Source organism: Coregonus lavaretus (assembly GCF_964263955.1).
Source record: "Coregonus lavaretus genome assembly, chromosome: 13".
NCBI classification, from domain to species: domain Eukaryota; kingdom Metazoa; phylum Chordata; class Actinopteri; order Salmoniformes; family Salmonidae; genus Coregonus; species Coregonus lavaretus.
The window spans coordinates 24,458-45,891 of NC_140000.1; the positions used below are offsets into that span (position 1 = coordinate 24,458).

At 45.7% G+C, this 21,434-nt stretch overlaps 1 protein-coding gene across 1 annotated transcript in view; it reads left to right on the top strand.

Annotated features, from left to right (window-relative positions):
• LOC311139268 (F-actin-uncapping protein LRRC16A-like) overlaps window positions 1-21,434 on the top strand; it is a gene marked incomplete at its 5' end in the record, with an annotated part of 109,468 nt that overhangs the window by 23,301 nt on the left and 64,733 nt on the right. Inside the window, 6 exons of the mRNA XM_084174157.1 lie at window positions 2,449-2,460; window positions 2,995-3,076; window positions 5,306-5,405; window positions 5,615-5,669; window positions 17,753-17,925; window positions 18,381-18,449. Coding sequence (XP_084030283.1) covers window positions 2,449-2,460; window positions 2,995-3,076; window positions 5,306-5,405; window positions 5,615-5,669; window positions 17,753-17,925; window positions 18,381-18,449 — 491 coding nt within the window. The remainder of the gene's footprint in view (window positions 1-2,448; window positions 2,461-2,994; window positions 3,077-5,305; window positions 5,406-5,614; window positions 5,670-17,752; window positions 17,926-18,380; window positions 18,450-21,434) is intronic.

Here is a 21,434-nt window from a genome sequence, read left to right on the forward strand (position 1 = left end):
ATGAAAGACAAATTGAGAAAAAAAATTCCAAAAAATCACATTGTAGGATTTTTAATGAATTTATTTGCAAATTATGGTGGAAAATAAGTATTTGGTCACCAACAAACAGGCAAGATTTCTGGCTCTCACAGACCTGTAACTTCTTCTTTAAGAGGCTCCTCTGTCCTCCACTCGTTACCTGTATTAATGGCACCTGTTTGAACTCGTTATCAGTATAAAAGACACCTGTCCACAACCTCAAACAGTCACACTCCAAACTCCACTATGGCCAAGACCAAAGAGCTGTCAAAGGACACCAGAAACAAAATTGTAGACCTGCACCAGGCTGGGAAGACTGAATCTGCAATAGGTAAGCAGCTTGGTTTGAAGAAATCAACTGTGGTTGCAATTATTCGGAAATGGAAGACATACAAGACCACTGATAATCTCCCTCGATCTGGGGCTCCACGCAAGATCTCACCCCGTGGGGTCAAAATGATCACAAGAACGGTGAGCAAAAATCCCAGAACCACACAGGGGGACCTAGTGAATGACCTGCATAGAGCTGGGACCAAAGTAACAAAGCCTACCATCAGTAGCACACTACGCCGCCAGGGACTCAAATCCTGCAGTGCAAGACGTGTCCCCCTGCTTAAGCCAGTACATGTCCAGGCCCGTCTGAAGTTTGCTAGAGTGCATTTGGATGATCCAGAAGAGGATTGGGAGAATGTCATATGGTCAGATGAAACCAAAATATAACTTTTTGGTAAAAACTCAACTCGTCGTGTTTGGAGGACAAAGAATGCTGAGTTGCATCCAAAGAATACCATACCTACTGTGAAGCATGGGGGTGGAAACATCATGCTTTGGGGCTGTTTTTCTGCAAAGGGACCAGGACGACTGATCCGTGTAAAGGAAATAATTAATGGGGCCATGTATCGTGAGATTTTGAGTGAAAACCTCCTTCCATCAGCAAGGGCATTGAAGATGAAACGTGGCTGGGTCTTTCAGCATGACAATGATCCCAAACACACCGCCCGGGCAACGAAGGAGTGGCTTCGTAAGAAGCATTTCAAGGTCCTGGAGTGGCCTAGCCAGTCTCCAGATCTCAACCCCATAGAACATCTTTGGAGGGAGTTGAAAGTCTGTGTTGCCCAGCGACAGCCCCAAAACATCACTGCTCTAGAGGAGATCTGCATGGAGGAATGGGCCAAAATACCAGCAACAGTGTGTGAAAACCTTGTGAAGACTTACAGAAAACATTTGACCTGTGTAACTGCCAACAAAGGGTATATAACAAAGTATTGAGAAACTTTTGTTATTGACCAAATACTTATTTTCCACCATAATTTGCAAATAGATTCAGTAAAAATCCTACAATGTGATTTTCTGGATTTTTTTTCTCATTTTGTCTGTCATAGTTGACGTGTACCTATGATGAAAATTACAGGCCTCTCTCATCTTTTTAAGTGGGAGAACTTGCACAATTGGTGGCTGACTAAATCCTTTTTTCCCCACTGTAACTACTGGTCCCTGTATGTCTCTGATGTGTGTTGTTGTTGTTCCCTCTAATAGCTAGCTACTTGTCCATGTATGTCTCTGATGTGTGTTGTTGTTGTTCCCTCTAATAGCTAGCTACTGGTCCCTGTATGTCTCTGATGTGTGTTGTTGTTGTTCCCTCTAATAGCTAGCTACTAGTCCCTGTATGTCTCTGATGTGTGTTGTTGTTCCCTCTAATAGCTAGCTACTGGTCCCTGTATGTCTCTGATGTGTGTTGTTGTTGTTCCCTCTAATAGCTAGCTACTGGTCCCTGTATGTCTCTGACGTGTGTTGTTGTTGTTCCCTCTAATAGCTAGCTACTGGTCCCTGTATGTCTCTGATGTGTGTTGTTGTTGTTCCCTCTAATAGCTAACTACTGGTCCCTGTATGTCTCTGATGTGTGTTGTTGTTCCCTCTAATAGCTAGCTACTGGTCCCTGTATGTCTCTGATGTGTGTTGTTGTTGTTCCCTCTAATAGCTAGCTACTGGTCCCTGTATGTCTCTGATGTGTGTTGTTGTTGTTCCCTCTAATTGCTAGCTACTGGTCCCTGTATGTCTCTGATGTGTGTTGTTGTTGTTCCCTCTAATTGCTAGCTACTGGTCCCTGTATGTCTCTGATGTGTGTTGTTGTTGTTACCTCTAATAGCTAGCTACTGGTCCCTGTATGTCTCTGATGTGTGTTGTTGTTCCCTCTAATAGCTAGCTACTGGTCCCTGTATGTCTCTGATGTGTGTTGTTGTTGTTCCCTCTAATAGCTAGCTACTGGTCCCTGTATGTCTCTGATGTGTGTTGTTGTTGTTCCCTCTAATAGCTAGCTACTGGTCCCTGTATGTCTCTGATGTGTGTTGTTGTTGTTCCCTCTAATAGCTAGCTACTGGTCCCTGTATGTCTCTGATGTGTGTTGTTCTCTCCCCCTAATGCTGCTCTAAGCTTGGTCACTGTGTAAGTATTACACTGACTAACTACTGATAACTCCTAGCTATAACTCCTGTTAACTCCTGGCTATAATTCCTGTTAACTCCTGGCTATAATTCATGTTAAGTCCTAACTACTCCTTACTGCTTTCTCTGGTGTTCTCATTCATTTACACCCATTTTCCAGCCATCATCATTCCATTCTCATTCCATTCTTAAACTGTCTCTCAATTAAGAAGCTGTTCGGCTATTACACCAACTCATGCTTGTTGAAGTGAATGTTTTGTGGTCAGATTATCCATGTTGTTCATTTCCCTGTACCTAGAATAGTGGCGTAGTTAATGTCCCCTGTTCTGAACAGACATGGCATGTTTTAACATCTCATTGTATTGCTTCAGCCTCCCTGCTTTTTCTAACACGTTTGTTGGTATTGTTGTACCATAGACTGTGTGGTATCTCCCTCCATTTGAGTTCTCTCTTTATCTACACATCTATTGTTATCCCAGCCCTAGGGAAGCTGCTGTTCTGTATCTCATATCTCATATTGTCTCTCTGTTGACAGCTCAGGTCTGGGGGGTCACAGATCCTGGAGGGATGCATCGCTGAGATCCCCAACATCTCCAGTCTGGATATCTCTGACAACGGTAAGACTATATCTAGCTTCTCTACAGTGAGGGAAAAAAAGTATTTGATCCCCTGCTGATTTTGTACATTTGCCCACTGACAAAGAAATGATCAGTCTATAATTGTAATGGTAGGTTTAATTGAACAGTGAGAGACAGAATAACAACAACAAAAACCAGAAAAACACATGTCAAAAATGTTATAAATCGATTTGCATTTTAATGAGGGAAATAAGTATTTGACCCCCTCTCAATCAGAAAGATTTCTGGCTCCCAGGTGTCTTTTATATAGGTAACGAGCTGAGATTAGGAGCACACTCTTAAAGGGAGTGCTCCTAATCTCAGTTTGTTACCTGTATAAAAGACACCTGTCCACAGAAGCAATCAATCAATCAGATTCCAAACTCTCCACCATGGCCAAGACCAAAGAGCTCTCCAAGGATGTCAGGGACAAGATTGTAGACCTACACAAGGCTGGAATGGGCTACAAGACCATCGCCAAGCAGCTTGGTGAGAAGGTGACAACAGTTGGTGCGATTATTCGCAAATGGAAGAAACACAAAAGAACTGTCAATCTCCCTCGGCCTGGGGCTCCATGCAAGATCTCACCTCGTGGAGTTGCAATGATCATGAGAACGGTGAGGAATCAGCCCAGAACTACACGGTAGGATCTTGTCAATGATCTCAAGGCAGCTGGGACCATAGTCACCAAGAAAACAATTGGTAACACACTACGCCGTGAAGGACTGAAATCCTGCAGCGCCCGCAAGGTCCCCCTGCTCAAGAAAGCACATATACATGCCCGTCTGAAGTTTGCCAATGAACATCTGAATGATTCAGAGGAGAACTGGGTGAAAGTGTTGTGGTCAGATGAGACTAAAATTGAGCTCTTTGGCATCAACTCAACTCGCCATGTTTGGAGGAGGAGGAATGCTGCCTATGACCCCAAGAACACCATCCCCACCGTCAAACATGGAGGTGGAAACATTATGCTTTGGGGGTGTTTTTCTGCTAAGGGGACAGGACAACTTCACCGCATCAAAGGGACGATGGACGGGGCCATGTACCGTCAAATCTTGGGTGAGAACCTCCTTCCCTCAGCCAGGGCATTGAAAATGGGTCGTGGATGGGTATTCCAGCATGACATTGACCCAAAACACACGGCCAAGGCAACAAAGGAGTGGCTCAAGAAGAAGCACATTAAGGTCCTGGAGTGGCCTAGCCAGACCTTAATCCCATAGAAAATCTGTCGAGTTGCCAAATGTCAGCCTCGAAACCTTAATGACTTGGAGAAGATCTGCAGAGGAGTGGGACAAAATCCCTCCTGAGATGTGTGCAAACCTGGTGGCCAACTACAAGAAACGTCTGACCTCTGTGATTGCCAACAAGGGTTTTGCCACCAAGTATTAAGTCATGTTTTGCAGAGGGGTCAAATACTTATTTCTCTCATTAAAATGCAAATCAATTTACAAAATTTTTGACATGCGTTTTTCTGGATTTTTTTGTTGTTATTCTGTCTCTCACTGCTCAAATAAACCTACCATTAAAATTATAGACTGATCATTTCTTTGTCAGTGGGCAAACGTACAAAATCAGCAGGGGATCAAATACTTCTTTCCCTCACTGTATATCTCTAATGTTAAGACAACATCTCCAGTCTGGATATCTTTGACAATGGTGAAACAAGACAAGGGAATGCAGTTGATACAGTATAAAGCAGTGATGTCCAAAGGGTTGTGTGACTGGCTGGTTATAAAGCAGTGATATCCAAAGGGTTGTGTGGGTGGCTGGTTATAAAGCAGTGATATCCAAAGGGTTGTGTGGGTGGCTGGGTGTAAGCAGTGATGTCCAAAGGGTTGTGTGACTGGCTGGTTATAAAGCAGTGATATCCAAAGGGTTGTGTGGGTGACTGGGTGTAAGCAGTGATGTCCAAAGGGTTGTGTGACTGGCTGGTTATAAAGCAGTGATATCCAAAGGGTTGTGTGGGTGGCTGGGTGTAAAGGGTTGTGTGGGTGGCTGGGTATAAAGGGTTGTGTGGGTGGCTGGGTGCAGGCTTTTGCTCCAGCCCAACAAACCAGTAGCACAGCTGACTCGACTAATACAATAATTTATTTAAAGACTATGATTAGCTGACTCGACTAATACAATAATTTATTTAAAGACTATGATTAGCTGATTCGTTAAATCAGGTGTGTTACTGCTTTGGCTCCCAAAATGCCTTTTTAGTTGATTAGTTTCTGTTTCCTCCAGGTCTGGACTCTGACCTGTCCACTCTGCTGGTGTGGCTGGCCAAGAACCGATCCATCCGACACCTCTCACTGGGGAAGAATTTCAACAACATCAAGTCCAAGTAAGACTAGGGGGGGGGGGCTAGGCTAGCACCGGCGGGAGGGCTGGGTCATGACCAATATCCTTACTGTCTGGCTGGAGATGGAAGCATTCACACAACACATCCCAGACACTTAACATACACACATACGGTTACACACCATTGTGACGCCATATTGTCATTGTTTTTCGTCTATATTAACCTGATTATCTGTTCTCTTTCTTTCTCAGACATCTTGCCCCTGTCTTGGACAACCTGGTTCATATGATTCAGGAAGAGGAATCGGTGAGTTTTCAATCAGTATGAGTTGAATATCATTATCAGAGAAACCCTTTGTGTCTTTCCTAGTCAACCACTTAATTCACCTGCAAGGTTACAGTAGCAAGTATTACTATCAGAAACTGATGTGTCGCTGCTCAACGAGACTAACATGGTTAAAGGTCCAATGCAGACGTTTTTTATGTCAATATCAAATCATTTCTGGGTAAAAAAATAAGAACCTTACTGTGATTGTTTTCAATTAAAATAGTCAAAAATAAACAAAAATAGCTTTTTAGCAAAGAGCAATTTTTCAGGCAAGATTTTTGCTGGACTGTCTGGGAGTGGTCTGAGTGGGGAAGAGAAAACTGAAAACTAGCTGTTATTGGCAGAGAGGTTTGGAACTCTCTTTCTTATTGGTCTATTAACTAATTTACAGCCTAGTGATGTCACCAGGCAGGCCAAAACTCAAAAAGCTTTTACACTAAAAAGGGCATTATCATAATTTTCACAATTTCACAGTATTATTCCAACCTCATAGTGTGGAAATACAATGCCTTGGGAAAGTATTCAGACCCCTTGACTTTTTCCAAATTTTGTTACGTTACAGCCTTGTTCTAAAATTGATTAAATAGTTTTTTTCCCTCATCAATCTACACACAATACCCCATAATGACAAAACAAAAACAGGTTTTTAGAAATGTTTGCTAATTTATAAAAAATTAAAATTAAATATCACATTTACATAAGTATTCAGACCCTTTACTCAGTACTTTGTTGAAGCACCTTTGGCAGCGATTACAGCATTGAGTCTTCTTGGGTATGACGCTACAAGCTTGGCACACATGTATTTGGGGAGTTTCTCAGATTCTTCTCTGCAGATCCTCTCAAGCTCTGTCAGGTTGGATGTCCCGAAGCCACTCCTGCGTTGTCTTGGCTGTGTGCTTAGGGTCGTTGTCCTGTTGGAAGGTGAACCTTCGCCCCAGTCTGAGGTCCTGAGCGCTCTGGAGCAGGTTTTCATCAAGGATCTCTCTGTACTTTGCTCTGTTCATCTTTGCCTCGATCCTGACTAGTCTCCCAGTCCCTGCCGCTGAAAAACATCCCCACAGCACGATGCTGCCACCACCATGCTTCACCGTAGGGATGGGGTCAGGTTTCCTCCAGGCGTGACGCTTGGCATTCAGCCCAAAGAGTTCAATCTTGTTTCTCATGGTCTGAGAGTCTTTAGGTGCCTTTTGGCAGACTAAGTGGGCTGTCATGTGTCTTTTACTAAGGAGTGGCTTCCGTCTGGCCACTCTACCATAAAGGCCTGATTGGTGGAGTGCTGCAGAGAAGATTGTCCTTCTGGAAGGTTCTCCCATCTCCACAGAGGAACTCTAGAGCTCTGTCAGAGTGACCATCAGGTTCTTGGTCACCTCCCTGACCAAGGCCCTTCTCCACCGATTGCTCAGTTTGGCCGGGCGGTCAGCTCTAGGAAGAGTCTTGGTGGTTCCAAACATCTTCCATTTAAGAATGATGGAGGCCACTGTGTTCTTGGGGACCTTCAATAATGCAGACATTTTTTGGTACCCTTCCCCAGATCTGTGCCTCGACACAATCCGGTCTCGGAGCTCTACGGACAATTCCTTCGACCTCATGGCTTGGTTTTTGCTCTGACATGCATTGTCAACCGTGGGACCTTGTATAGACAGGTGTGTGCCTTTCCAAATCATGTCCAATCAATTGAATTTACCACAGGTGGACTCCAAGTTGTAGAAACATCTCAAGGATGATCAGTGGAAACAGCATGCACCTGAGCTCAATTTCGAGTCTCATAGCAAAGGGGCTGAATACTTATGTAAATAAGGTATTTCTGTTTTTTATTTGTAATACTTTTGCAAGAATTTCTAAAAACATGTTTTTGCTTTGTCATTATGGGGTATTGTGTGTAGATTTTCCGAAGGCACTGTATTTATAAAACACAGGAAAATCACGTTTTTAACTGCACTGGGCCTTTAAATAAAGGCAAAATAATACATTACGGCATGTTTCATCTCTGGATAATCTATGTACATATTACTGTAAATCCCAGTCTTCCTCTGAGTATTATCCCTGTCATCCCTCTATCAGCCTGGGCTGGCCCTGCCTACAAGGGAGATGGATGGTGTTATTCTATATCTCTGCTGAATCACTGGGTCTGGGGTGGGTGGAGAGGGGGTTAGTAGTGGGGGTAGAATCACTGTGTCTGGGGTGGAGGGAGAGGGGGTTAGTAGTGGGGGTAGAATCACTGTGTCTGGGGTGGAGGGAGAGGGGGTTAGTAGTGGGGGTAGAATCACTGTGTCTGGGGTGGTGGGAGAGGGGGTTAGTAGTGGGGGTAGAATCACTGTGTCTGGGGTGGAGGGAGAGGGGGTTAGTAGTGGGGGTAGAATCACTGTGTCTGGGGTGGTGGGAGAGGGGGTTAGTAGTGGGGGTAGAATCACTGTGTCTGGGGTGGAGGGAGAGGGGGTTAGTAGTGGGGGTAGAATCACTGTGTCTGGGATGGAGGGAGAGGGGGTTGGTGTTGGTGGGGTAGAATCACTGTGTCTGGGGTGGAGAGAGAGGGGGTTAGTAGTTGGAGTAGAATCACTGTGTCTGGGGTGGAGGGAGAGGGGGTTAGTAGTGGGGCTAGAATCACTGTGTCTGGGGTGGAGGGAGAGGGGGTTGGTGTTGGTGGGGTAGAATCACTGTGTCTGGGGTGGAGAGAGAGGGGGTTAGTAGTGGGGGTAGAATCACTGTGTCTGGGGTGGAGGGAGAGGGGTTGGTGGTGGGGGTAGAATCACTGTGTCTGGGGTGGAGGGAGAGGGGGTTGGTGTTGGTGGGGTAGAATCACTGTGTCTGGGGTGGAGAGAGAGGGGGTTAGTAGTTGGAGTAGAATCACTGTGTCTGGGGTGGAGGGAGAGGGGGTTAGTAGTGGGGCTAGAATCACTGTGTCTGGGGTGGAGGGAGAGGGGGTTGGTGTTGGTGGGGTAGAATCACTGTGTCTGGGGTGGAGAGAGAGGGGGTTAGTAGTGGGGGTAGAATCACTGTGTCTGGGGTGGAGGGAGAGGGGTTGGTGGTGGGGGTAGAATCACTGTGTCTGGGGTGGAGGGAGAGGGGGTTGGTGTTGGTGGGGTAGAATCACTGTGTCTGGGGTGGAGAGAGAGGGGGTTAGTAGTGGGGGTAGAATCACTGTGTCTGGGGTGGAGGGAGAGGGGTTGGTGGTGGGGGTAGAATCACTGTGTCTGGGGTGGAGGGAGAGGGGGTTGGTGGTGGTGGGGTAGAATCACTGTGTCTGGGGTGGAGAGAGAGGGGGTTGGTGGTGGGGGTAGAATCACTGTGTCTGGGGTGGAGGGAGAGGGGGTTAGTAGTGGTGGTGGTGGGGGGGGGGATGATGTTGTAGGCCTGGTGTGTTATCTGACAGTGCAGGTGGCGTGTGTCTGAGAGGCAGGCTGGGCTGTGGTGGGAATCTGTAGCAGAGGGGCTAGACTGCAGGGCTACGCACATGTGCGCATGCGTGCACCTATTAACACACAAACACACACACACACACACACACACACACACACACACAGGGTTTCTCCTGTCTGTGAGCTAGCGTGGCAGAGCAGAGATGGAGTGTCTGGAGCAGGAGAACGAGGGAGTTTGATGGATGGATAGAGGAGGAGGCGTGATGGATGGATGGAGGAGGAGGAGTGATGGATGGATCCCCTCCCATCCCCTCAGAGTGCTACAGTAGCAGAGAGAGGCTGTGGATCAGACAGATACAGTTTCTCTGACACAGACTGCATGGGCTCTGTGCTGGTGGGATGAACATGTTTTCTATAACAGCAGGCATTCCATCTGTCTGAACGGTGGCCGTTTAGATTAGTGTGACCTTACCGCTGCTCAGAAACATGGCATGTTGGGACAGGTAGCCTAGCAGTTAAGATTGTTGGGCCAGGAACCAAAAGGTTGCTAGTTCAAATCCCTGAGCTGACTAGGTGAAAAATCGGTTGATGTGCCCTTGAGCAAGGCACTTAACCCTAATTGCTCTGGATAAGAGCGTCTGCTAAATGACTAAAATTAAAATGTTATACTATCCATCCTAAATGGTTCCCTATATAGTGCATCACTTTTGACCCATTCCCTAGAATAAGGTGCTATTTGGGACGCAGCCTCACACTGTGGAGGGCAGAGTGAGAGATGTAACCGCTCTGAATTTATATTACTGCATTGCATGTCAGGTCCACATAAAGAGATCTGGGTTGGCTTCTTGGCAGACTGGGCAGAGATGGTTTAGGGTTTGTGATATCTCTCTGATATCTCCTCTCCCCTCTGGCATGGCTCCCAGTGCCAGACAGTATGAGGAAGGGAAACAGAAATAAACAGTATGTCTCCAGTGAGGCTAGAGAAAACATGAGAGGAAAGACAAGACAGTGAATCTCACTGGGGAGGATTTCTAACTTTCTTTCTACTTTCAGCAACAAACTGTCTGTAGTTCATTGTAGGCCTTGTTTAGACTACTACACCGAAACACAACACATACAATGAAATGTTGGTAGAAGGCGGGTTTGGTTTCTTGTTATAGAGAGGTAGAAATCAAGGAGTTTAATTTCAATGAATGTTACATAATCTTAGTATTCTGTGTGCCTACACAGAGAGAACCATAGCGATAGACAGTAAATGTCCTGTTTTTGGATGCATCCCAAATCCCTGTTCCCTTGATAGTGCACTACTTTTGACCAGGGCCCATACACTCTTAGAAAAAAAGGTGCTATCTAGAACCTAAAAGGGTTCTTCGGCTGTCCCCATAGGAGAACCCTTTAAATATTTATTTTTGGTTCCAGGTAGAACCTTTTTGGTTCCAGTTAGAACCCTTTGGGGTTCCATGTAGAACCCTTTCCACAGTAGAAACCCAAAACAGTTCTATCTGGAACTAAAAAGGGTTCTACCTGGAACCAAAAAGGGTTCTCCTATGGGAACAGCCGAAGAACCCTTTTGGAACCCTTTTTTCTATGAGTGTAGGGTGAGACATTTTGGCAAGTCACTGACATTTTTGCAACCCTAGACCCTACTGAGTGTAGCCGACCTCCCCAGAGTTGTCTCCTTCCAGCCCTGCCTGTGTTCCACGTTTCTGTGTGGGAATACAGGCAGGTCTGGAAGGGGACATTGAAGTGCCCCCTCAATTTGATCAATTTATCAGGGTTCCCACAAGGTACTTGAGGTGCTTAAAGTACTTGAATTTGGCACTCTGAAATTCAAGTACTGGAGTACCTTGAAAATCAGACCTTTTCTCAAGTTGAAAAGTACTTGAATTAAGGAGAACAGATAATGATCAAATATGTTTTATATATGTATATCAAATACAATATTAGAAAATTGTATTGGTCTTGCGAATTAATTTCCAGGCGGACTACAGAGTTTTATTTCCTCACGTGTTTCGCGCTCTGGTTGCCAGGCTCATTCCACCCACACTGCCACTCAGCCATGCAGGTACAGAACTGACTGATTTAGGCGCCGTCAAACGTCATATCGTTTAGATTCAATCCTGCCTTTTGTGAGTATGGAACATTTCTGGGATCTTTTATTTCAGCTCATAAAACATGGGACCAACACTTTTTTTTTTTTTTTTTTTTTTTCGGGGGGATGGACCAACACTTTACATGTTGCGTTTTATATTTTTGTTCAGTGTAGTTTACCCACCTTTTTTTACCACTACATCACCATGCCAACCACTGGACCCAACCATTCCCACACTGTGTAAGGTGCAAAAAATGCATCAGACTTTGACATTGCGAGCATGGATCGGCTCTGAAGAGCCACATGAAGGGGAAAAGACACAACGCTGCATCCTGCGCTGGCGCAACCTCCAGAGCTTTTTTTTTGCCAAGGGCCTCCCGCGATATTCCACTTCATCAAGCGGCAGCCGTGCACCTGCCGTTCTGGTGGTCGTTCACGTGCCGTTTTCTTCACACAGCCCCCACCCCCCTCTCCCGACAGGCGACACTAAAGCTGCCAGTCGGAAGCAAGACGCTTTTTTGTAGCTATTAAGTACTAGATTCCCAAATGCCCAATAAAAACACAGTCATTAAGCTGGAATTGTATAGTAATGCAAATAGGACATTTACATTTACATTTTAGTCATTTAGCAGACGCTCTTATCCAGAGCGACTTACAGGAGCAATTAGGGTTAAGTGCCTTGCTCAAGGGCACATTTACGTCATTTAGCAGACGCTCTTATCCAGAGCGACTCACCAATTGGTGCGTTCACCCTATAGCCAGTGGGATAACCACTTTACAATTTTTTTTGGGGGGGGGGGGGGGTAGAAGGATTACTTTATCCTATCCCAGGTATTCCTTAAAGAGGTGGGGTTTCAAATGTCTCCGGAAGGTGGTGAGTGACTCCGCTGTCCTGGCGTCGTGAGGGAGCTTGTTCCACCATTGGGGTGCCAGAGCAGCGAACAGTTTTGACTGGGCTGAGCGGGAACTATGCTTCCGCAGAGGAAGGGGAGCCAGCAGGCCAGAGGTGGATGAACGCAATGCCCTCGTTTGGGTGTAGGGACTGATCAGAGCCCGAAGGTACAGAGGTGCCGTTCCCCTCACTGCTCCATAGGCAAGCACCATGGTCTTGTAGCGGATGCGAGCTTCAACTGGAAGCCAGTGGAGTGTGCGGAGGAGGGGGGTGACGTGAGAGAACTTGGGAAGGTTGAACACCAGACGGGCTGCGGCATTCTGGATGAGTTGTAGGGGTTTAATGGCACAGGCAGGGAGGCCAGCCAACAGCGAGTTGCAGTAGTCCAGACGGGAGATGACAAGTGCCTGGATTAGGACCTGTGCCGCTTCCTGTGTAAGGCAGGGTCGTACTCTCCGAATGTTGTAGGAAATATGTGTTCTCCAGTAGGCATGTCCCAAATCTCTTCTCATCACTACTCAAATTACAACATCATTAGTATTGACTTAACACTCATGTATGTGGTAATTAAGTAGTGAAACAAAGTATTTTTTGAGTAGAACTTGTAAGGTAGTGATGAATACTAAGTTAGTTTTTTTTCTCTCATGAGGTCATGGCGATATACTGCCACCTGGTGGCGACTAGAAACAATGGCATAATAATGAACTATTACAAAATGATGGTACTTGAAAATAGATATTAGTGCTTGAAAAAGTACTTGAAAGTACTTGAATGTAACTTGCCACTGTCTGTGCGAATCCTGATTTATGGGATAAATTTTTTTATTTTTAAATGTACATGTAATACAGTGGCGATCGTTTAAGATGAGGGAGGATAATTTCTTTATTTTAACATGGCCTTATTTCTATTACAGCATATTGGATGACTCATTCATATTCCATTCACCCAGCTCAATGTAACATTGATAGGTTTAGGCTACTACATGATACTCAAGTTTTCCCTGTACCCATCATGAGGTTGCTACAACCTAGCCCATGAAGGAAAGTTTACAACGTAGGTGCACTGGTCAAGAAAAATTTGAGTAATCAAGGTGACAGACAGTGACACATTCAATACCACCTTGCACACTCTTGCCCGCATCTAGCTGATCTAGGGTGTAATCATTAGTCCAACAGTTGCAAACTTGAGTTTTATTGGACAAATTCAGGTATGTTTATCCCCGTTTCCTTCCGTTTAAGAAATGTTTTTCAACAGATTCAGCGCAATGAATACACCCCTGATCACAAGCAAACACAGTTCACTTTCATAGCAGCCACATACAAGCAGCACGTATATATAATTCCTTCTTACATCTATCTACGTGCTCGCCTCCTCTCAACTTTTCCCTTTGCTTGTGGACTTCAGTTCACAACACATCAGCTGTCTGTGACCAGGCGAAAAAAAACATTTCAAGCTAAACCTTCATATCATGACCGCTATTTGACCTAGATAGTTTGTGTGTATGTATTGATATGTAGGCTATGTGTGCCTTTAAAAAATGGTTTTATGTAGTTCTGTCCTTGAGCTGTTCTTGTCTATTAATGTTCTGTATTATGTTATGTACCTCCCGAGTGGCGCAGTGGTCTAAGGCACTGCATCGCAGTGCTAGCTGTGCCACTAGAGATCCTGGGTCGAATCCAGGCTCTGTCGTAGCCGGCCGTGACCGGGAGACCCATGGGGCGGTGCACAATTGGCCCAGCGTCGTCCAGGGTAGGGGAGGGAATGGCCGGCAGGGATGTAGCTCAGTTGGTAGAGCATGGCGTTTGCAACGCCAGTGTTGTGGGTTCGATTCCCACAGGGGGCCAGTATGAAAAATAAAAAAAATATGTATGCACTCACTAACTGTAAGTTGCTCTGGATAAGAGCGTCTGCTAAATGACTAAAATGTAAATGTTTTGTGTGGACCCCAGGAAGAGTAGCTGCTGCTTTTGCAACAGCTAATGGGGATCCTAATAAAACACCAAATACCAAACCGCTACACACAGCATACATCGTTGTACATCATAGTCAGCTAGAACTAATCGAACGAAAGTGTTAGTAAACCCGCTACAACCATGCAGTACAGTGTACAGTCAGCAAGCAGTTTAGTAGTTACACTGGCGGGCCCCGGTGGCAATAAATGAATAAAACCAAAAGCTTACCTTGACTTGAAAGAGTTCCAGTGTTGGATAGCCATAGCCAGCTAGCTAACATAGCATCCCTCTCTGTTTGAGCCGGGTGTTTGAGTAGGCTAAACTAGCTAGCTGCATTCGATGCTAGCTAAGTAAGTGAAAGTGAAAGTGAAAAAAATATACTACGAAATATAGCGATCTATTTCTCTCTCTCTTGCTTCTCCTTAATTTTGGAAGAAATTAAGTTTGTTCAAAACTGTTCAACTATTTTATTTCTCTCTCTTTGAGTCAACTACTCACCACATTTTATGCACTGCAGTGCTAGCTAGCTGTAGCTTATGCTTTCAGTACTAGATTAATTCTCTGATCCTTTGATTGGGTGGGCAACATGTCAGTTCATGCTGCAAGAGCTCTGATAGGTTGAAGTTGTCATAATTACTGTGTAAGTTTATGGAAAGGAGTGAGAACCACGAGCCTCCTAGGTTTTGTATTGAAGTCAGTGTACCCAGAGGAGGACAGAAGCTAGTTGTCCTCCAGCTACACCATGGTACCACCCTACAGAGTGCTGCTGAGGCTACTGTAGACCTTCATTGTAAAACAGTGTGTTTTAATCAATTATTTGGTGATGTGATTATATTTAGTATAGTTTTATCTAAAAAGGATAACTGTTTTAATGTTTCACTATTTGGGGCGGCAGGTAGCTTAGTGGTTAAGAGCATTGTGCCAGAAACCGAAAGGTTGCTGGTTCTAATCCCCGAGTCGGCTAGGTGAAAAATCTGTCGATGTGCCCTTGAGCAAGGCACTTAACCCTAATTTCTCCTGGATAAGAGCGTCTGCAAAAAATTTAAATGTTTCTGAAATTCACTGAGGAGGATGTTCCTCCACTGATTAAATATTATTTTCCACAGAACTAATTCAAAGATGCCTCTGCTCTCACACACTGTCTTCTGAATTTGAGACCTAACACTTTGTTGATGGGGGCGGGGGTGCGCTACCACGATTATCCATGTAGTCATTGTGTGCTAGGAATATGGGACCAAATAATAAACTTTTGCCAAAATGTAATACACTATAATACATTTGTCCAAATACTTATGAAACCTTCAAATGGGGGGACGAAATACATAAAGTGCATTGATTTCTAAACGGTAAAACAGATATGTATGAAAATACCCCAAAATAAAATGTGACATTCTGTACTGTCGCCTCATATAAAACATTTGATCTCAAATCCCAAAATTCTGGAGTATAAAGCCAAATGTAACGTTTTAACGTCACTGTCCAAATACATACGTAGGGTAGTGTACGTTACAGTGCAGCAGTAGTCTGGATGCCTGGATTTGAACCAGACCAAAGATGTTATGAAAGAATAAGTAGTTTAACTCTGAACCAGACAGAACATGGTCAGTAGTTTAACTCTGAACCAGACAGAACATGGTCAGTAGTTTAACTCTGAACCAGACAGAACATGGTCAGTAGTTTAACTCTGAACCAGACAGAACATGGTCAGTAGTTTAACTCTGAACCAGACAGAACATGGTCAGTAGTTTAACTCTGAACCAGACAGAACATGGTCAGTAGTTTAACTCTGAACCAGACAGAACATGGTCAGTAGTTTAACTCTGAACCAGACAGAACATGGTCAGTAGTTTAACTCTGAACCAGACAGAACATGGTCAGTAGTTTAACTCTGAACCAGACAGAACATGGTCAGTACTTTAACTCTGAACCAGACAGAACATGGTCAGTAGTTTAACTCTGAACCAGACAGAACATGATCAGTAGTTTAACTCTGAACCAGACAGAACAGGGTCAGAAGTTTAACTCTGAACCAGACAGAACAGGGTCAGTAGTTTAACTCTGAACCAGACAGAACAGGGTCAGTAGTTTAACTCTGAACCAGACAGAACAGGGTCAGTCGTTTAACTCTGAACCAGACAGAACAGGGTCAGTAGTTTAACTCTGAACCAGACAGAACAGGGTCAGTAGTTTAACTCTGAACCAGACAGAACAGGGTCAGAAGTTTAACTCTGAACCAGACAGAACAGGGTCAGTAGTTTAACTCTGAACCAGACAGAACAGGGTTAGTAGTTTAACTCTGAACCAGACAGAACAAAGTCAGCATAACACAGCTTTTGATGTCTGCTCCCCACCTGTCCCCCCCCCCCCCGTCTCACTCTCCCCCTCTACCAAAACAGCTGGATACTAAGCAATTCTTCAGTCAGCTGTTTGAACTGTGGCTATAATCTCTCTGGCCAAGGTCTTTTAGTAGCCAGTCAAAACGGACGGACAAAATGGTTTCAAATCTAGTCAGTCTGAGCAGAGATGGGATGTTTAAAGTATTGATGTTAGCTTTGATATCGACGCTGTTCCTTTTAAATCTGTCTGCATTTCATCCCAGTTGTAAGCTTTGCATTTGGGTATCTGAGGCACCCATTTAATTTATTATGTCCAGGAAAATCCCGAAAATGTGAAATGTCAGGCAAAAATAATCCTATCTGAATTGATATCCCTGCTGAGAGGTGCTGAGTCTCTGGACTTAGTTTAGTAAGATCAAACTCATAGGGATGAAGGACTGAGCTACCAAGCTGTAAAAGGTGTGACATTGGGCCAATAATGTAGTTGCTTTGTGAAGTGAAGTCGGTTTTCTTACGTTTTACTTTTTCTTAGTTCAAAGTCAAGACAACTATCAAAGAGAAAGAGTCTAGCAAGAAAAATAACTTTCAGTTTCTTTTTCACATGGGAGCATAGATTAGAATTGTGTAGACTGAGTCTTGTTGGGCCTCCCCTCTGAGCCTGGTTCCATTGTGGAGACTGAGTCTTCTTGGGCCTCCCCTCTGAGCCTGGTTCCATTGTGGAGACTGAGTCTTCTTGGGCCTCCCCTCTGAGCCTGGTTCCATTGTGGAGACTGAGTCTTCTTGGGCCTCCCCTCTGAGCCTGGTTCCATTGTGGAGACTGAGTCTTCTTGGGCCTCCCCTCTGAGCCTGGTTCCATTGTGGAGACTGAGTCTTCTTGGGCCTCCCATTTGAGCCTGGTTCCATTGTGGAGACTGAGTCTTGTTGGGCCTCCCCTCTGAGCCTGGTTCCATTGTGGAGACTGAGTCTTCTTGGGCCTCCCATTTGAGCCTGGTTCCATTGTGGAGACTGAGTCTTGTTGGGCCTCCCCTCTGAGCCTGGTTCCATTGTGGAGACTGAGTCTTCTTGGGCCTCCCATTTGAGCCTGGTTCCATTGTGGAGACAGAGTCTTCTTGGGCCTCCCATTTGAGCCTGGTTCTATTATGGAGACAGAGTCTTCTTGGGCCTCCCATTTGAGCCTGGTTCCATTGTGGAGACAGAGTCTTCTTGGGCGTCCCCTCTGAGTCTGGTTCCTCTCTAGTTTGTCCTGGCCACTGTGCTTTTTTATCTGCTTGCTCTTTAAGGTTTAGGCTGGGTTACTGTAAAATCACTTTCTGGCAACTGCTGATGTAAAAAGGGCTATATAAATAAATGTGATTGATTTATTGAATGAATGATTGCTTGATTTATTTATTTATTGAATGATTGATTGATTGATTATCCTCTGTCCCCCTGCAGCCCCTGACGTCTCTGTCCCTGGCTGACTCTAAGCTGAAGACAGACCTGACCATTGTGCTGAATGCTCTGGGCAGCAACACCAGTCTGACCAGGGTGGATATCAGTGGGAACGCCATGGGAGACATGGGGGCCAAGATGCTGGCCAAGGCCCTGCAGATCAACAGCAAACTAAGGTGAGGAGAGGACTCCTCAGACACACTGATGATGGTTTGGTGAGGAGAGGACTACCTCAGACACACTGATGATGGTTTGGTGAGGAGAGGACTCCCTCAGACACACTGATGATGGTTTGGTGAGGAGAGGACTACCTCAGACACACTGATGATGGTTTGGTGAGGAGAGGACTCCCTCAGACACACTGATGATGGTTTGGTGAGGAGAGGACTACCTCAGACACACTGATGATGGTTTGGTGAGGAGAGGACTCCCTCAGACACACTGATGATGAAATATTTGTCCTCTCTTGCTCGTCCTGAATTAATACATTATTATGATAATTTTTTTAGATGTGCTCTGAAGACTCCCTCACAGTTTGATTTGTCTCTCTGTTAGAGTGTGTTATTGTATATAGAAGACAGTGGGATTGTTTGAAATGTGATTGATAGATGCTTCTGATCTTTTTTACCAGGACGGTGATCTGGGATAAGAACAACGTCAGTCCTCAAGGTCTTCAGGATGTAGCAGCTGCTCTGGAGAAGTGAGGAGCAATGGGATTCTGTGTGTTTGTTTGTGTTTGTGTGTGTGTGAGTGTGTGTGTGTGTGTGTGTGTGTGTGTGTCGCCTACTGTGGTGAATTATTATAACCAAAAACACTTCCAGAATACAAATGATGATACAGTAGGCTGCTGTGGTGAAGAAAGAAAACAGTGTGGTTATTGTGTACCTCTCTGCTCCCCTTGGGTCTGGTCTGGTCTGCTGTTCATCCCTGGCAGGGGTGAGAAAGAGGGTTGAATGGGGTTAGAGAGGAGAGGAGGTTAGCGGAGAAAGAGAGGTAGGGGAGAGGAGAGGGGTGATGAAGAGATAGAGTGGAGGGTGCAGGAGGAGAGAAAGAGGAGAGACCGAGAGAAGAGAGAGGGTGGGGGAGAGAGAGACCATATTAGAGACACATATTTCCCTCAGATTACAGCGATCCACAAAGAATTCGAAAACAAACCCAATTTTGATAAACTCCCTTATCCACTGGGTGAAAAACCACAGTGTGCCATCACAGCTGCAATATTTGTGACCTGTTGCCACAAGAAAAGGGCAACCAGTGAAGAACAAACACCATTGTAAATACAACCCAAATTTATGTACTTGTTTCCTATTTGCACATTGTTATAACACTGTATATATACATAATATGTAGGGGTGTAACGATTCGTTTTAACAATGATTCGATTTGTATCACGATTCGTGGTTGTCGATACGATTCAAGGACGATATTGGTTCATTTAGAACGATACGATCCGAAACGATTCAGTGACTTGAAATCGATTCAGTAACCTTTTAGCCAAAAATTCAACCAGTGTGACTGAAATAAATACCTGGATACTGGACAGTGCAGGTGAAGTTTCCTAGATTCCTGTTTCTTGTAAGGACCGCAATGGTGGCTTGATAATTTCTCGCTCGTCGGCTTCTCCTCTGTCGTCCGCCATGCTATGTTTTGTTGTCTTTGCGCCTTTGCGCTGCTGCTGGCGCGGGGCGATGACGTCACGGATAGGCAGACTGAATCGAGTAATGTTTAAAGCCTTTATCATTAAAAGTGCTAAGAAAAAACATCCATATAAAGTCTGACGTGCTTAAATCCAATGGGTTATTTCCTAGTATCGATACAATCGATTTATTACATTTTAAAACGATGTTAGATTGATATATGTTGTCCAAAAGGCCAACTCGCCGAGCACAGATCGATGTAGTTGGATCATAGGAATATAAATCGATACATCGATGTAGTAGATGGATCGTTACACCCCTAATAATATGACATTTGAAATGCCTTTATTATTTTGAAACTTCTGAGTGTAATGTTTACTGTTAATATTTATTGTTGAGAGAGAGAAGAGAGAGGGTGGGGGAGAAGAGAGAGAGATAAGAGAGAGGGTGGGGGAGAGAGAGAAGAGAGAGGGTGGGGGAGAAAGAGAGAAGAGAGAGGGTGGGGGAGAGAGAGAGAAGAGAGAGGGTGGGGGAGAGAGAGAGAGAAGAGTGAGGGTGGGGGAGAGAGAGAGAAGAGAGAGGGTGGGGGAGAGAGAGAAGAGAGAGGGTGGGGGAGAGAGAGAGAAGAGAGAGGGTGGGGGAGAGAGAGAGAAGAGAGAGGGTGGGGGAGAGAGAGAGAAGAGAGAGGGTGGGGGAGAGGTGAGAAGAGAGAGGGTGGGGGAGAGAGAGAGAAGAGAGAGGGTGGGGGAGAGAGAGAAGAGAGAGGGTGGGGGAGAGGTGAGAAGAGAAGAGAGAGGGTGGGGGAGAGAGAGAGAAGAGAGAGTGTGGGAGAGAGAGAGAAGAGAGAGGGTGGGGGAGAGAGAGAGAAGAGAGAGGGTGGGGGAGAGAGAGAAGAGAGAGGGTGGGGGAGAGGTGAGAAGAGAAGAGAGAGGGTGAAGGAGAGAGAGAAGAGAGAGGGTGGGGGAGAGGTGAGAAGAGAAGAGAGAGGGTGGGGGAGAGAGAGAGAAGAGAGAGTGTGGGAGAGAGAGAGAAGAGAGAGGGTGGGGGAGAGAGAGAGAAGAGCGAGGGTGGGGGAGAGAGAGAAGAGAGAGGGTGGGGGAGAGGTGAGAAGAGAAGAGAGAGGGTGGGGGAGAGAGAGAAGAGAGAGGGTGGGGGAGAGGTGAGAAGAGAAGAGAGAGGGTGGGGGAGAGAGAGAGAGGGGCTGGGTTAGAGGAGAAAGAGAGAGAAGAGAGAGGAGAGGAGAGGAGAGAGAGAGAAGAGAGAGGCTGGGGTAGAGGAGAGAGAGAGGGAGAAGAGAGAGAGGAGAGGAGAGAGAGAGAAGAGAGAGGCTGGGGTAGAGGAGAGAGAGAGGGAGAAGAGAGCGGGTGGGGGAGAGGAGAGCGAGATAAGAGCGAGGGTGGGGGAGAGGAGAGAGAGAGAGAGAAGAGAGAGGGTGGGGGAGAGGAGAGAGAGAAGAGAAGAGAGAGGCTGGGGGAGAGGAGAGAGAGATAAGAGAGAGGGTGGGGGAGAGGAGAGAGAGAGAGAAGAGAGAGGCTGGGGGAGAGGAGAGAGAGGGTGGGGAGAGAGAGAGAAGAGAGAGAGGCTGGGGGAGAGGAGAGAGAGAGAGAAGAGAGAGGGTGGGGGAGAGGAGAGAGAGGGTGGGGAGAGGAGAGAGAGAGGCTGGGGGAGAGGAGAGAGAGAGAGAAGAGAGAGGGTGGGGGAGAGGAGAGAGAGGGTGGGGAGAGGAGAGAGAGAGAAGAGAGAGAGGCTGGGGGAGAGGAGAGAGAGAAGAGAGAGGGTGGGTGGGTGAGAGAAGAGAGGGGGTGGGGAGAGGAGAGAGAGAGGGTGGGGAGAGGAGAGAGAGAAAGAGTGCAGGAGGAGGAGAGAGTGGAGGATGCAGTAGGAGAAAGGGTTGGGGAATCGGGAGGAGAGAGAGAGGGGGGGAGGAGAAGAATGGCAGACAAGCACCAGATAGGGTACCATGTGATTGGCTGTCTATGAATTTAGAGAGGATCTGAATGATATTAGGATCCACTCAGTGATGTGAAAAACAGCCCTCCTGTTTTGTG